Source organism: Eretmochelys imbricata, chromosome 5 (assembly GCF_965152235.1).
Source record: "Eretmochelys imbricata isolate rEreImb1 chromosome 5, rEreImb1.hap1, whole genome shotgun sequence".
Classification (NCBI taxonomy): domain Eukaryota; kingdom Metazoa; phylum Chordata; order Testudines; family Cheloniidae; genus Eretmochelys; species Eretmochelys imbricata.
Window position 1 is genome coordinate 34,127,431 of NC_135576.1, and position 17,326 is coordinate 34,144,756.

The 17,326-nt window shown below is 39.6% G+C and overlaps 1 protein-coding gene across 5 annotated transcripts in view; it reads right to left on the reverse strand.

Moving 5' to 3' along the window:
• The window catches only part of ARL15 (ARF like GTPase 15), a 328,495-nt gene that overhangs the window by 197,815 nt on the left and 113,354 nt on the right, over positions 1–17,326 (reverse strand). For all 5 annotated transcript variants that reach the window (XM_077816839.1, XM_077816840.1, XM_077816837.1 and 2 more), the window contains one exon: positions 1,916–2,060. In XM_077816839.1, the coding sequence (XP_077672965.1) occupies positions 1,916–2,060 (145 nt within the window). The remainder of the gene's footprint in view (positions 1–1,915; positions 2,061–17,326) is intronic.

Consider the following 17,326-nt stretch of genomic DNA (forward strand, 5'->3'; position numbering starts at 1 on the left):
CAGGTACAATTCTGAGGGTTGCCCAGGTTTGCCAATCCAGCACTGTATTTCTTGCTGAACAGAACAGAAGAACTGACATACCAGGACAGTCCGGTCACTTCCAGTACTCTGGTTCAGACACTGGCCAATAACAGATGCTTCAGAGAAAGATGCAAGAAACCCTGCAGAGATCACTTATGGAATAATCTTCCCACACAGCAAGTTTCTTCCTAACTGAGGAGCTGGATGTTGGTTTATGCCCTGAATCAGGAGGGTTTTATCCCTTTAAAGTCTATACTCTGAAACCTATGATATAACTGTAATGGCAATGAATTCCACAGGTTAAGTACACAGTGTGTAAGAAACAGTATTACCTTGAATCAGTTTTAAATTTCTTACCATTCTATTTTATTTAAATTATTAAAATATGAGGATATTGAGCACACCATGAAAACCAATTAAGGCTGCTCATGGACAAGAATGCAAAACTCAAAACCACATATATGAAACACAGTGTAAACTTACATACCTACATACACCAACTTCTCACACAAACACTGCCACACACACCCTCCCTATTACACTAACAAATGAACTGTACTCAATCACTCGGGTCACATATCTAGAAAAACATCACATCACAAGATTGCTCTTCCTCCTCTATGACCTTATCTCTCCTTCTTATTAATTTTATACCCAGGTATTTGTTTTTGTCATTTCACCATTTTTCATTAATGCATAGTGTGTCACAATCATCTCTTATTGACAGGCATCCTGGTTCTCCTATGTTTGTTTTTAAGCTTCTTGCATTGGCATAGATACATTTATAAGTTTTAGTTATGTCTGTTTATATTTAACTCTTTTCTTTCACCCTGTTGTTTTTTGTAGAATTTATCTCTGATCTAAACCTGCCCCAGCTCAATTCCTCTCCTCCACTGACCAAAGAGAAAGGATTATGACCAAAAACAAACACTGACCATTGATGAAGTTTCCTTTTGGTTACTTACACATTCCACAGTGCTGCACTGACTGATTTTGGAAGGACCTAAATCCTAATGTGTATCCTCTAGTTTCCTCATCTCACCCCATTTACTATCACCTTTTCCCCCCACTTTGTGCCTATGTAGCAAAGCCCCTTAAGGAATAAGACTTCAAAGGTTTCTTTCTTCCCTTTTTGGTGTCTATGGAAAAATCCACAGGGGGTAGGACTTTTAGAAATTAACAATTTAGATACACCACCCATGTTACTGGAGAGCTCTCTCTCTTTTAAAATGCACCAGATTGTACATGTTTTTGTGAAAATTCCCCAGGAAAGAATATCACTAAATTTTGCGAGAATAAGCCGCCTTTGCACCTTCGTTAATGACGCGGTTCAAAACACTGTTAAAAACATTATTTTAAAAATGAATTACTATGCTGAAGATCTACACAGCCTTCAGCACATACTTTAAACCTAACCCAGTTAGTGTAGCCATTCATCTTTAAACAAAATATAACTAACACACACACACACACCACACTCACTTTTCAAACTATACACACACCCCACACAGTAGTACAATGAACATGGAACTAACTAGGAAGTGGCCAAGGGAATAAATATGTTCTATTTGGATAATTGATATAAATATATTAGGAATCAAGCTTTAAAAAATTGTTACTGTAAATTCAAAATTTCTGGGCTACAAAAGTATCAAGGATTAGCTTTATTTTACATATTAGTTATTTAGTTCCCATATTCCTTTTCCATCATGTGCATTTGAATTATTAATAGAGAAACAAATATATGAGATGAATTGGAGGGCGGGTATTTTATTAGTTGTTGTTATTATTATTATAAGGAATAAACCTAATGTGTAATTTAACTGACAATCATCTAAAGTATTAGAAACATTACTTTTGGTTGAAAAAAATATTCCTGACAGCAGCATCATACCTGTTGTAGACACTATATTCTCTGGGCTTTCACTGCAAAGCTGTGACAGTAGACTTGTCTTGCCAGACCCAGTGAGACCTATACAAACCAAGTCATATTCAGGTCGTGGAGGTGGTGGTCCCTTGCAGCAAAGCGCTTTAAAACACTGCCAGGAAAAACAAAAAAAGACTTCTCATATTCTATAACAAAATTTAAAAATTCCAGTTCACAAAATTAAAGGCAACAAAGACAAGCAAAATAGTCTTTTTTCTAAATGTCCTGGTACAATCAGCATTTACTACACTATGATTAGCCCAACCGGAGTCTAAAAAAACAGATTTTTAAGAAAGCATTAGTGTATTAATTTTTCACCTAGATCTGATATGCATGGGATGGGCAATCTGATTTAATTTCCTGAATATCATTAAAAAATGCACATTTAATGAGATAAGTGTGGATGCTATTCAAATATTTGTCCAACCATGTTTGCTGCCATCATTAGAGTCAGCAGGAGATGCAAGTGGTAGCCATATTTGTACCTAATGCCATACCTGGCCCAACTAGCAAGCAGTTTTAGAGCTGCTGCTTGCCAAACTGTCGCAGCTTCGGGAAATCTTTTGGCGCCATTGTCTTAATCCCCTCTCCAATATTCCCCTACTTGTACTTTCAAGGGGATGCCGTCCAGTTTACAGTCAGCTTGAACTGGCTTTCAGGATATCTTTTTTAACAGTTAAAACAAACACACTATGTAGGTTTACTAATGTACACATTTAAGGAGCAAATTACACCTTGTTCACCGCACTATACAATAGAGAGGTGTAAATTAATCATTGTGTCACTGCATGAAGAACTAAACTGCCTAAACTAGGTCTTCCTGCTAGCAACATACATGCCTCTTAAGAGCCAGTGCAGCAATTTAATTAGTACTTTAGACCTTTATATATGCATTACAGGTAAAATCTTTACAAACCATTCAAAAGATCGCCATTCTGACAAAACCAGTGCTAAAGGCTTCTGCATAATATTTATATTCAAGTATGATCACCACATTTTAGTTAAGTCTATAAAATGCATTGCCCAAAACAAAGCATTCTCTCAGCAAGCACTCATCAGTATCAACTACCCCCCAAGAGTAGGGCACAAAGTAGCTGTAGCAAGTGATAGACTATTCATGACTGGCTACATATTTGAAACACACACACGCACGCACACGATAAGATCCATCACTAGGTATCAAATCCAGCAGCTTCAGCACCAGAAATGTGAGTCTACCACCTAGCTAAAGTAGCAGTACTTGTAAATAGCAAGCGAGGACATTACAGGACACGAACTAGAGGAAGACATGAACACACAGCCAGTTTACTATGATGCTACATTTATAATGGGATTATTTTGGATTAAATGATATATTATTGATAATTAATTTAATCTGGAGGAATGTTAACATTTTAATGGTTCTTTTGAAAACAATATGCGTAACATTCAACCTCTTATTTTAAGCACATCAAGGCTTGAATTTTCATATCCATGTGTCCCTATTTGAGTGGTAGATAATAGGTCTGTCTGAGGGCAGGATTTGACAGTATCAGTCTTGTTACATATTTTTTCTTGTCTATGCCTGCATAAAGATTAACACACTGCAAATATACACAATTCCAAAGCAAAATGTTTCATTCTGCAGTCTTATTGGTTTGTTCCCTTACACTAGCCAGTCTAAAGAAACAAACAAAATAACAATGGCACACAAAATAGGAAGAATCCATGCTGACTTTCAGATTCCAGGCAGAGTACGCAATGGTGACAGGAAAACCCCTGACTTATTTGTGAACCAAGCAAGTTTTATATGAAACTTGAGATTCATCATCAAACAAACTCATCTTTTTTCCTCCAAAGCCATTTTCCACACATTAGTCAACATAGCTTCTTTATTCCCTTTATAAAAGCCAAAGTGCAAATATATGATTTGCCCAAAAATATTCACTTACAATTAATGTAGTTACATAGAGAAAATATCAATTTTTGTATTTAGAAAGAATATAGGCTTTACTGCAATATGTTTGTTATTTTCTTATCTTATGAATAGTGAATGTTCTTGCATATTGAATGTAATATTTTATTTTGTTGACATAAAAGGAATAAGTTCTTAAACCATTTAATGTGTTGGCCTGAAAATATTTCCACAATTTAAAAGGCTACACATACTTTTTATCATTGGCCAAGTTTAAAAACAAATCAGCTTCTTCCCACAACTCTGTACTACAGGCAAAACGTTTCCGGTGCTACCATCAGTAACACGTTTAAAGATTATATAAAACAGTTTTTAAGACTTCCATTGCCTAGTAATCTATATTTACCCATCTCACTAGCCAATAGTTTTATAAGCAAGACACATTTTAAACCCAACTATAGCCATTCACACTAAGAAAGTTATCCTTTAACAATGCTGGGCAACCACCATTGTCTTCCCACTCTGCAGGGGTAGAAAATTGTTTGGCTATTAATGCAAATGGGCCACACCATTTGAATATTCATTACAGAGATCAGATCTCACAGCTCTGGAAGCCATATTTATTATTATTTGTATTATCATAACAACACCTATGAGTCCCAGTCATGGACCAGAACCCCATTGTGCTAGACACAGAACAGAAAGACAGTCTCCTTCTCCAAAGCGCTCACAGCCCAAATAGACAAGACAGGCATAGGGTGAAGGAAGGAATAGAACACACAAGCAGAGTAAACAATGTGAGGGCATGTTTGTTCCATGATTTCTTCCCCGCCTTTAGGAGGGTGTAAGGTAAACAGAAAGAAAAGAGATGGGAAATCAGTCATTGAAGGAAAAGAGTGAAGGGAACAAGGCAGGGGAAAAAAATAAAAAGGGCAGACATGGAGTGATGCTGAGAAGAGACCATGAGGGAGGATTGGAGCAATCAGCACAGGTCAGAGAAAGTCCAGTCAAAATTAGCCACTTCATTTTCAACCCTGTTTTGGTGGACTGAGTGGGGGATTGAAGAAAAAAGCAAATGGTTAAGATCTCACTGTCAATCACAGGACATTTTCTTAGTGCAGACAGGGTCTTTAACTTGAGTCATCCCTAAATATCTCATTCCTGTTACCTCCCACCTAGTTGTCATAAGGCTTTTAAGTTTAAAAAAAATATTTTTTTTTTCTTTTTCACAGGTGTGGGCCCAAAAGATGTCACGTTAATAAAAAAATAACACTTAAGTCACATACATGTGTAAAGGAAAGAGGAAAATTTGCCCAATTTTTTGTTAAAAAACTCTTGATAAGAAACATTTGTGTGCTTGTTAGAAAGATGATATCAAGTATACAGTAAAATTTCAGGGGCGGGGTGTATCTACGTGTACGTGAAGTAGCTCGTTAATAATTTAGCCAATTGAACTTTAAGACTGTTGTGAGTGCAGAACTTTTACAACAGCATTTAATTTTATCTTTTGTTACTCTTACAGGCCCATCAGCTCACATAGCTTCTTGTTGCCCTAAGAAAAATCTACAATCAGAACTGTAGCTGAATGATGTTTTTAATGCACTCAATGAGGTTGTTATTCCTATGTCAATAAAATGCATTCTAATATTTAAAGGTGTGTATGTGGTGTTGTGGAATGCAATAATAGTTTATCTTATCTATATACATATCCCTTGCAATCCTGGGTCTGATTTATTACATTGTAAAGCATTTTAAGATCATGTTAACAACAATTACTGTAGATATTACAAGTGTACACTGCGCTCTACAAAACATCTTTGGACACATTTACTGCCCCAAACGAAAAGCAATATTTAAAACCATACTACATATTCAGAGATCTCATGGAGTGTATTAAAAACATGACTAACAGGGCACACTAACAGAGCAGCAATTCCTGTCCTAATAGTGAGTTGCACTGTCAGTCCCACTCTTGGAACCTCCCCCTCTTATGGTCCTCATATTCAACCTTCTGGGCGAGTGTGCCCACATTCACAAGGACATTGCATAAGCCTTACTTTGTAGGACCAGTTTTAGACTCTAGAATATTAACTGTCAAAAATCAACAATTAAACAAAGTGACAAATGGACACTGATAAGATCAACAGTCCAGAATTTAACTATTATTAACGAGCTACTGCAAAAACAAAACAAAAAACAAAAAAAAAGCACCACAACTGAAATTTTACTACATATTTGATATTGTTCTTCCCAGGACACTGACAGTCTCCTACTCTTTTCAGAAACTGCTATGAGATGTTTAACATCCTCTAAGAACGGCCATACTGGGTCAGACCAAAGATCCATCTAGCCAAGGATCCAGTCTTCCGACAGTGGCCAATGCCAGGTGCCCCAGAGGGACTGAGCAGAACAGGTAATCATCAAGTGATTCATGCCCTGTCACCCATTCCCAGCTTCTGGCAAACAGAGGCTAGGGACACCATCCCTGCCCATTCTGGCTAATAGCCATTGATGGACCCATCCTCCATGAATTTATCTAGTTCTTTTTTGAATCCTGTTATAGTCTTGGCCTTCACAACATTCTCTGGCAGAGAGTTCTGCAGGTTGACTGTGCGTTGTGTGAAAAAATACTTCCATTTGTTTTAAATCTGCTGCCTATTAATTTCATTTGGTGACCCTTAGTTCTTGTGTTATGAGAAGGGGTAAAAAACACTTCCTTATTTACTTTCTCCACACCCAGTCATGATTTTATAGACCTCTATCATATCACCCCTTTAGTCGTCTCTTTTCCAAACTGAGAATTCCCAGTCTTATTAATTGCTGCTCATACAGAAGCTGTACCAGACCTCTAATCATTTTTGTTGCCCTTTTCTGAACCTTTTCCAGAGAATAGCAGAGGGCAGGGAACACTAACAAAGCAGCAATCCCTGTCCTAATAGTGAGTTGCACTGTCAGCCCCACTCTTGGAACTCCCCCTCTTATGGTCCTCAAACTCAACCTTCTGGGCAAGTATGCCAACATTCACAAGGACATTGCATAAGTCTTACTTTGTGGGACCAGTTTTAGACTCTAGAATATTATTAACTGTCAAAAATCAACAATTAAACGAAGGGACAAATGGACACTGATAAGATCAACAGTCCTGAATTTAACTAGCATGAGAAGTACACACACTTTCAACAATTGCATTAAAGATGTTTTTAATTTGTTTTAAACAAAGGTCTTCAGCTCTACTTCTCAACAGTAGACAAGGTAGTGAAATATTCAAGAATCTGCTATATTTCATTTTCCTGGCTGTTTACTAAAACCAAGACTACAGGGACATTAGGAAGTACTATGTGCATGAGCCCACAAACACACAGCTGGTAGGAGCTAGTTTTAGGCTTCCCAGCCTTCATAGCTTCCCTAAAGCTAAGAAGGTACAAGAATTATGAGCAATGGCTAAACTCTGTCATCACCTATCCCAGTCTTCCAAGGTGTTTGTAGCACAGGTGTTGCCATTGTTTCAGCATAGTACTGGACTCATGAGTATTGCACTACACGGCACTCTTTGGCACTTGCTCTGGTGAAAGGAAAGTCTCTCATACACTACTTCAATTTAAAAGCTGTAACATATAAAGTTCTTAAAAATCCATTTTTATAAGTATCAGATTCCTACTTCAGCACACATAATACCACAGCTTTAAAGTTTCAAATGGAGCCATGGAAACGATGTGAGCCATTTTCAATTTTCTTCAACTGATGAGAAATCCAAGGTGATAGCCACAATGCAACAGGTCATATGGTAATACCGAAAACCCCTGAACAGTTTCTCATACACAATCACCCCGTATTGTAATTCCTAGATAAAAACTACATTAATATGGAGTTAATGTTGAGAGTATTGGTCAGTAACTTAGGGTAAAATACATTACAGGGATGTTGCAATTATCCCAGACACAAGCATTATAAACCCAGGAAATTCAGAGTTAAGGTTAAACTTAAAATCCAAAACTGTTAAGAAATGGATACGCATCATTCCCTTCACGCTGCCCTGCAGTGTCACCAGGTGTCACAAGGTGGGCTGGCCCTTCCAATGGAGTCTGAGTTCAGCCTCACTTGCTATTAGGTTACCTCTCAGAACATGAGTCATGTCCTGGGGGAGAATGTGGCTGAAACAAGGCTGGCTGGAAGATATAGGATGGGAATCTGGGAGGCAGTGACCATGAGTTGGTTGAGTTCAGGATCCTGACACAGGGAAGAAAGGTAAGCAGCAAAATACGGACCCTGGACTTCAGGAAAGCAGACTTCAACTCCCTCAGGGAGCTGATGGGTAGGATCCCCTGGGGAATAACATGAAGGGGAAAGGAGTCCAGGAGAGCTGGCTGTATTTCAAGGAATCCCTGTTGAGGTTACAGGGACAAACCATCCCGATGTGTCGAAAGAATAGTAAATATGGCAGGCGACCAGCTTGGCTTAACGGTGAAATCCTTGCGGATCTTAAACATAAAAAAGACGCTTACAAGAAGTGGAAGATTGGACAAATGACCAGGGAAGAGTATAAAAATATTGCTCGGGCATGTAGGAATGAAATCAGGAGGGCCAAATCACACCTGGAGCTGCAGCTAGCAAGAGATGTTAAGAGTAACAAGAAGGGTTTCTTCAGGTATGTTGGCAACAAGAAGAAAGCCAAGGAAAGTGTGGGCCCCTTACTGAATGAGGGAGGCAACCTAGTGACAGAGGATGTGGAAAAAGCTAATGTACTCAATGCTTTTTTTGTCTCTGTCTTCACGAACAAGGTCAGCTCCCAGACTGCTGCGCTGGGCATCAGAGCATGGAGAGTAGGTGGCCAGCCCTCTGTGGAGAAAGAGGTGGTTTGGGACTATTTAGAAAAGCTGGACGTGCACAAGTCCATGGGGCCGGACGCGTTGCATCCGAGAGTGCTAAAGGAATTGGCGGCTGTGATTGCAGAGCCATTGGCCATTATCTTTGAAAACTCGTGGCGATCCGGGGAAGTCCCGGATGACTGGAAAAAGGCTAATGTAGTGCCAATCTTTAAAAAAGGGAAGGAGGAGGATCCTGGGAACTACAGGCCAGTCAGCCTTACCTCAGTCCCCGGAAAAATCATGGAGCAGGTCCTCAAGGAATCAATCCTGAAGCACTTACACGAGAGGAAAGTGATCAGGAACAGTCAGCATGGATTCACCAAGGGAAGGTCATGCCTGACTAATCTAATCGCCTTCTGTGATGAGATTACTTGTTCTGTGGATGAAGGGAAAGCAGTGGATGTATTGTTTCTTGTCTTTAGGAAAGCTTTTGACACAGTCTCCCACAGTATTCTTGTCAGCAAGTTAAAGAAGTATGGGCTGGATGAATGCACCATAAGGTGGGTAGAAAGTTAGCTAGATTGTCAGGCTCAACGGGTAGTGATCAATGGCTCCATGTCTAGTTGGCAGCTGGTATCAAGTGGAGTGCCCCAAGGGTCGGTCCTGGGGCCGGTTTTGTTCAATATCTTCATAAATGATCTGGAGGATGGTGTGGATTGCACTCTCAGCAAATTTGTGGATGATACTAAACTAGGAGGAGTGGTAGATATGCTGGAGGGTAGGGATAGGATACAGAGGGACCTAGACAAATTGGAGGATTGGGCCAAAAGAAATCTGATGAGGTTCAACAAGGATAAGTGCAGGGCCCTGCACTTAGGACGGAAGAACCCAATGCACCGCTACAGACTAGGGACTGAATGGCTAGGTAGCAGTTCTGCGGAAAAGGACCTATGGGTGACAGTGGACGAGAAGTTGGATATGAGTCAACAGTGTGCCCTTGTTGCCAAGAAGGACAATGGCATTTTGGGATGTATAAGTAGGGGCATAGCCAGCAGATCGAGGGACGTGATCGTCCCCTCTATTCGACATTGGTGAGGCCTCATCTGGAGTACTGTGACCAGTTTTGGGCCTCACACGACAAGAAGGATGCGGAAAAATTGGAAAACATCCAGCGGAGGGCAACAAAAATGATTAGGGGTCTGGAGCACATGACTTATGAGAAGAGGCTGAGGGAACTGGGATTGTTTAGTCTGCAGAAGAGAAGAATGAGGGGGGATTTGATAGCTGCTTTCAACTACCTGAGAGGTGGTTCCAAAGAGGATGGTTCTAGACTATTCTCAGTGGTAGAAGAGGACAGGACAAGGAGTAATGGTCTCAAGTTGCAGCGGGGGAGGTTTAGGTTGGATATGAGGAAAAACTTTCACTAGGAGGCTGGTGAAACATTGGAATGCGTTACCTAGGGAGCTGGTAGAATCTCCTTCCTTAGCAGTTTTTAAGGTCAGGCTTGACAAAGCCCTGGCTGGGATGATTTAATTGAGGATTGGTCCTGCTTTGAGCAGGGGGTTGGACTTGATGACTTCCTGAGGTCCCTTCCAACCTTGATATTCTATGATTCTATGTAAGGGCAGCCTGTATTGAGGCATAAAGAAGAGACAAAGGAGATGCCAGAGGTAAGCTTACATAGGAAGAGGCCCAGGCAAGAACTAAGTTGGCTAAGGGCAAAACAACCAAATCACATAGGGTCCTTTGGTCAGAAACCTGTAGTAGAAGGAGCACGTGCATCCCCCTATATCACCTTGGAGTTGCTGCATCCACCTCTGTTTACAAAGAGAAGGAGGAATGTTGAGTAGAATCCAAGAGAGTGGGAATCTGAGCTCAACAAAAGAGCTAAAAACTAAAGGTTGATAAACCCAGACCCTCAGAAGAAGAAGGGCTTTGTTCTGGAAGAATCTGGGGTGGAAAACTGTTTATTTGTATTGCCATTAGATTATATTTTACTCCAGAAGATGTGAACACAGGCCAAGAGCTAAGTCATCCTGGAGCCTGAAAAGCACTAAAGACTTCAGGCTAAAAGAACCACAGTCTCTTCTGAACCTGGGAAACTGAGGCTGAGAAATGGGGAAACTGAGGCAGCAGGTGCCTCCAATATCAGACCAAGTAAACCACAGCTACGCCATATAATTACGATTAATGGACAATAGTATTTGCAGTCTCAGGCCAGTAACACCCATGTCTCTGAACAGTGGAAGATCCTTGAGTAATTGGCAAGTGAAAGAGTAAACTACTTACTTTGAAAGAAGCAGGATGACAGATATCACATAGGATTCCTATGAGCCCACCGCCTCAGAGTTTGGCTCTCTCTTCTCTTTAGGGCATAGATTTTTGCCATCTACAAGAGTGCCAACTATAGAAAGAATTTCTGAAGGATTCACATTTATCCTTGTGAACAACTGACATAAAAAGCTCCTCCTTCCTGCACATTCATGGACTGGCTGAGGTAAGTGAGGCAGCAACAGTTGGAATAGAATAAAGGGGAGGGGACTCCTGCTTCCAGCCCAACTGCCAGAACTCAGAGGATCTCAATCTCCGAGTTTGGCCCATCTCGTAGTGGGGAGGAGAGGCCCTAGAATGAGAATCCTGCGTACATGAGATATTTAAAGGAGAGTTACAGATTTACTGTAAATGTCCATGCTTTGAGAGTATATCACACTCAAAGATCTGTGTATTCATGTGTGGTGGTGGGTGGGTGATGTATTAGAAAAAAAATTAAAGGAAACGTGAGTTGAAACTAAAGTAAAATTGTATCTTGAAGAAATGTGCATATTTACCCACTCAACTGGAAATAACTGCGGTTGCAGAAAAATGTACAAAATTAAGCACCACTATTATTTTTTTTTTACTACTGTTTTTGGTGATCATGTGCAAGAGTTATGGGGAAATAGCAGCCAGTAAGACTTGCACCTAGGAATTTCCACCCCAACCAGATTATTACAGTTTTAGGTGGATCACTATTTGAGCTGAAAATCCTCTCAACAGTGGCCCTTTAAAAGAATCCTAGTGAGATTTCTTCTGGGGAAAGCATTAAATATTGTGTCTGTAGCAGGAGTGGCCAAACGTTTTTTACATGTGGGCTGCTCGGAGATCACAGCTCTGGGCAGCAGACGTCCCTGAACTATTACTTTCTCGCCAACATGCTGCACTGCCTCAGGCCATGCAGTCTTTCTTCGCCTACTCGTACTTCTCATTTCACTCTCCTTTTGGGGATGAAATACTCCATTATTTCTGCTTTGTTCTGGACTCATCTCCTATCTGTTTCTTTTGTTGTACTAACAGAAGCAGGGAATTTCATGCTTAGTTATTCTCTCTCTTGCACATGCGCACACACACAAAATATTCAGAAAACAGAGTTAAGGATGAAAGCTCATCCTTAATTCTGTCCCCTTGTGCTTGTATGTTAAAATATGATCTCCCTTTATATTTTATTTGTCACTTAAGGCAACACGATGCAAATGGCTTTCTTATACCAAACTTGCATAACATTAAAGCAGTGCTACTCAAAGTGGTGATCCGTGGACCAGTGCCGGTCCGCGAGCCATCAGCTGCCGGTCTGCGCACACATTGGGGGGAAAAAATGCCAGTCCCCCACATCAGATAGCTTGAGAAGCACTGCATTAAAGTATAGCACAGTGCAGTAACCAGGCTAAGCTGACTAAAACTCAATGAGATCTTCAAAACAAGCCAAGTTTACAGAAAATGAGTTCAGTCGATATGATAACTCTACATAAGTTTGCAAAAACACAAAGGGTCTTGATCATATTGGAAGAAAAAATGAGAAATAAGAGAAAACATGAAAGAGACAGACTACAATATAAGAAAAGGAAGAGGAAGAGGGGAAAAAAACAAGACAAAAATAAAGTGAGGTTAAGGAAGAGAAGGAAGAACAAAATGAAGGAAGACAGTAAACTAAGCTGTTTACCATAATAAAATTCATGCAATGTTTGACTATATCATGTACGTCTATGGAACATCAAATATAAATGCTGAAGTACAATAGGCATTGTATACTGTGCCAAACAAAAAAAATAAAGGCTCTGCTAGAAAAATCTTACAATCTGAAGGCACAAGCAAGCAAGCATTAATTTCTCTATGTTCAAGTGTTCAATTCAAAGTGAGGATGGGAAGAAAGAGCTCCCAGCTTCTGGAGAAATGTATTTCCCACTCCCACCCCCTGCTTTCTCTGTATATTGCTAAACCAACCCTAGTAAGTTATTAAGGCCCCAGTTCAGCAAAGCATTTAAGCACATGCATATGAACTTAAGCATGTTCTTAAATGCTTTGCAGAATTGGAGCCTCAGTGTCTTGTGAAAACCCCAAACTCCACCAAATTACATATATCCTCCCTATCCAAAAAAATATATCACCAGGGGAGAACAACTGGCAGACCACACTTCACCAGAGTATTTATTACTCTCTCCTCTCCCCCCAATATGCTTACTATTTTTAATTAGTGCACAGAAGATTTTTACTGGTCGTCAGTCCATCCCTGTACCAAACCGACTGTACTTAAGACTAATGTTTCAGAAAGATAATTGAAAGCCTCTGAATACACAATTTTGTCACATCCAAAAAAAAAAATCAAACGTATAATTATATTGAAATAAAAACTAAGAATTGATGGGAAAACTAGACTAAGCATCAGAAACACCATTTAGGACTATAAATGTGCAAAAGTTAAGAGATGTGGCACCACTTGTCATTTCTAGTTAGGATGAAAGACATGTACAGATTTTTTTTTAAACAATAGCCTACAGCTTACAGGCTTGCTAAAAGCCATCATTTTGCAGGTTCTGAGCTTAGCCAAAATAAGCTTCTCCATCATGATTCATGTGTGTTACAAGGTGGGCTACAGAACACTATGTTTTCTTCAGTTCAGCACAACAGAATAATTACTCATGTTCTACAACAGTAATTATGACCCTATGATACAGTAATTGAAAGCTCACATGGGATCGCAGAAGCCAGAAGGAACCATATACACACTTAGTGCCCTTTGATTTTTCTAATTAGTGTTGAGTGTATGTATTCCAAATACAATTGCGTATTTTCTTCTCCCCTCCCGCAGAAAACTGCTCATGTGCAAGTAAGCCCTTGCCTAGCTGTATTTGACGTACATGTTGTGTATAATATTAGATATGCAAGTATATATGACCGAAAAAAAAAGAAGCTAGTCTCAGAAATATGTGCATCCAGGACAATGTGCTACCACTAAAAAGTTCAGGCCAAACAAATGATGAGGGAAAGGAAGGTCATGTCTAAAATATAGTGTATGCCAGTAACCATCAGTTACTGAGAAAGAGAAAAAGAAAAACAAACCACATATTTCAGCTCGTTGTACAGTGGATGCACTTAACTTACTACTGGTTTGAGAGTTTCTACTGCTCTACCTGTATTCCCAATTATGTTTATAGAAAATCACTCTCAAACCAATAACTTTCAAACTGGAGAACACATTTTAAGTGCAGCCACAAATCCAAGCCTGGTGTATTAGATGAAGAGAAAGTATGAAGACAACCTGTTATGGTTCTTCACACAGTTCTAGGGCAACAACAGCTTCTCATTCACGTTTAAGAGCTAGGAAAAAGTTCTTGGTTAAAAGTATGCTACTCTAAAACCCATTCTCTATGTGGTAAAACTCAACAGAGAGACCAAATGCAAAATGTAATTTTTGCAAACCACGCAGACTGAAAGAAAGAAAATTTAATTTAAGAAGCTGAAATAAATTCAACCAAAGATTAGCTGAAAGAAATGGAACAGCAGATTAGGAAATCAACAAACCTAACAGGAAAAGCGTGCCCCTACTTGTTGCAAGCGAGAAGGTCTCAAAAGGCTATGGGAGATCATTTAAACTATGGGCTGACAAAAGTAAAAATGGCTGATACAAGAAATCCTCTAAATGACTCCACCATAATAGTTACAAGATAGGAACAGATGAGCTATAGAGTGTTTCATCCACTCGACACTACTGGGCATCACAAAACAGAACTAAATGTAGAACAACTCACTGAGTCTACGAAAAAGGGACCTAAAGAAATCCTCTGAGTGTGTTCTAAGGGGAAAAGAGGAACAGTAGAAGGTTTAATTTAGGAAAGTTTCCCACTTAGATTAAGCCACAGGATATATCTTGTATTTTCTTAGGCAGGATTTCATTCGGCCAGGGGAAGAGACATCTCTAACAGACTACAGCAGGGATTGCTACTAAATCTGGTCTCATTAAATATCTCCATGAATGTAACTGGAATATGATAGAAGAATTGTGGACACTAGTCAGAACAGGAAAATTTTACAAAGGGACCTACTAAGATTCGAAATAGAAGCAGAAAATGAAGTGAGATTCAATGTGGGGGCATGGAGAATCATCTAAAACTCACCTTACAATGTGAGGAAGAAACCCAGAAAGCAGTAATATAAGAAGAACTAACACTGACAGTAGAGAACAAGTTATACATGGGTATTGCAATGTGACAGGGTAACAAAGAAAGGGCAATACAATTTAGACCTGAACATGCAAAGGTATCAGATCAAAAGAGCTGGAAAAGAATACTTTCCTTACTGCTCCAATGAGACCTCATCATGACTGATTCTGGGTGCTGCATTACCAGAAAGACTGACAAAACTAGTGGGAGCTTAAATGTGACTACCAAAAACTATTGGTGAGCAAGGGCGCCTGTGTGGGCTGATTCAGGAGGACATAAACAGAACATGAAGAGATATTAGTCTATAAACATTTGAAGTCTAAACATTAAGGATGGAGAGGATCTATTACTACTGTAAGCAATATTATATGTATATAAAAATATATATATATATATAAAATGAGAAATGGGACAATCTGGGAAAAGAGCATTTTTTTATAAACATCAACTATCTTCAGATTATCTGTGTGATATCAATCTGCCTGAATGCCAGGAGTTAAATCAAAAGAAAACAAAATATGCCCCTTGAGGAGACAATGGCTGGGCCATCAATAATGTACCCTTCCCAAGGCAAAAATCCTGTGATCAAAGGGGCTGAAAAGCTCAAAGATCCTAAAAAAGGAAGTAGGATATTGGATGCACTAGGAAAAGCTGACAGGCTGGGAAAACACAGACAGACAGATGCTGTGAACAGGAAGGGCTGCTTCTCCCTGGCAAAGATGGAGTTCAGTGGTCTGAGAGGAACTTACAAAGGTGTACGTAATGCGCTTCAGCCGTTTACTGTTAGGTTTTGCTCTAAATGCTTTGTGCCCTTAACAAATGAATAAATGTCACAAAAACAGCTTCTTCAAACAAGGTATAACAGTAGATGTATGCTGTCACAGGCTCCTGGAGAAAGAGCTGGCAAAGGTACCAATCACTGTTGGTTGTGCTGAAGTATTATTTATTACTTCTATTACTGTAGCACCTAGTCATGGCTGACAAACTAGGGGACTGTAGCCCACGCCCTGGTCTAAGAGTGGATGAACTGCAGAATTGCCACTCCCCTTGAAGCTCTGGTACTAGCCACTGTTGGACATAGATACTGGGCTAGATGGACCATTGGTTTGACACAATATGGCAGTTTTGTTCTTACTGAATCCTACCTCAGGAGAAGGAAAGCTTAAGGCCGGACCCCTCTGGGGGTGCACTGGGTGAGGCCCCCAGGAAGGGACATTGAGAGTAACTGTGACAATATTTTAAAAGGGAAAAAAGGTGGGCAGAAGGAGGAAAAAAGTGACAGTGAGATCTAGTGGGCTCTAAAAGGTTCCCCCAAGACAAAATGAAAGCTTCAGTGCTAGGACACACACACACACAAATTTTAAGTGTCCTGCAGGACATCTGCAGGGAAATGAACTAGAAGACCTAACAGGAATTTTCTATGTGAAACTTCCATGACTTTATAAATCTTCAGATTTGGACCTCACGGATATACCCTCTTGCCAACTAGTATCTCTCCCCTAGGTTCTCTGCAAGTTTATTACATTACTTCTGTCCTTTTCATATTATATACACATACACACATACACACACACACACACAGGCTGTCAAGTGATTTAAAAAATTGATCATGATTAAACGCACATTTAAATAGAATACCATTTATTTAAATAGTTTTGGATGTTTTCTACTTTTTCAAATATATTGATTTCAATTACAACACAATACAAAGTGTATAGTGCTCACTTTATATTTACTTTGATTACAAATATTTACACTGTAAAAAAACAAGAGAAATAGTATTTTTCAATTCACCTCATACAAGTACTCTAGTGCAATCTTAATCATAAAAGTTGACCTTACAAATGTAGAATTCTGTACAAAAAATAACTGCATTCAAAAATAACAGTGTAAAACTTTAGAGCCCACAAGTCCACTCAGTCCTACTTCTTGTTCAGCCACTCAGACAAAAAAATTTGCTTATATTTGCAGGAGATAATGCTGCCCGCTTCTCGTTTACAGTGTCACCTGAAAGTGAGAACAGACGTTTGCATGGCACTGTTGTAGCCGGCGTTGCAAGATTTTTATATGCCAGATGTGCTAAAGATTTATATGCTTAAACGACCATTCCAGAGGACATGTGTCCATGCTGATGATGGGTTCTGCTCAGTAACGATCCAAAGCAGTGCAGACTGACGCATGTTCACCTTCATCATCTGAATCAGAT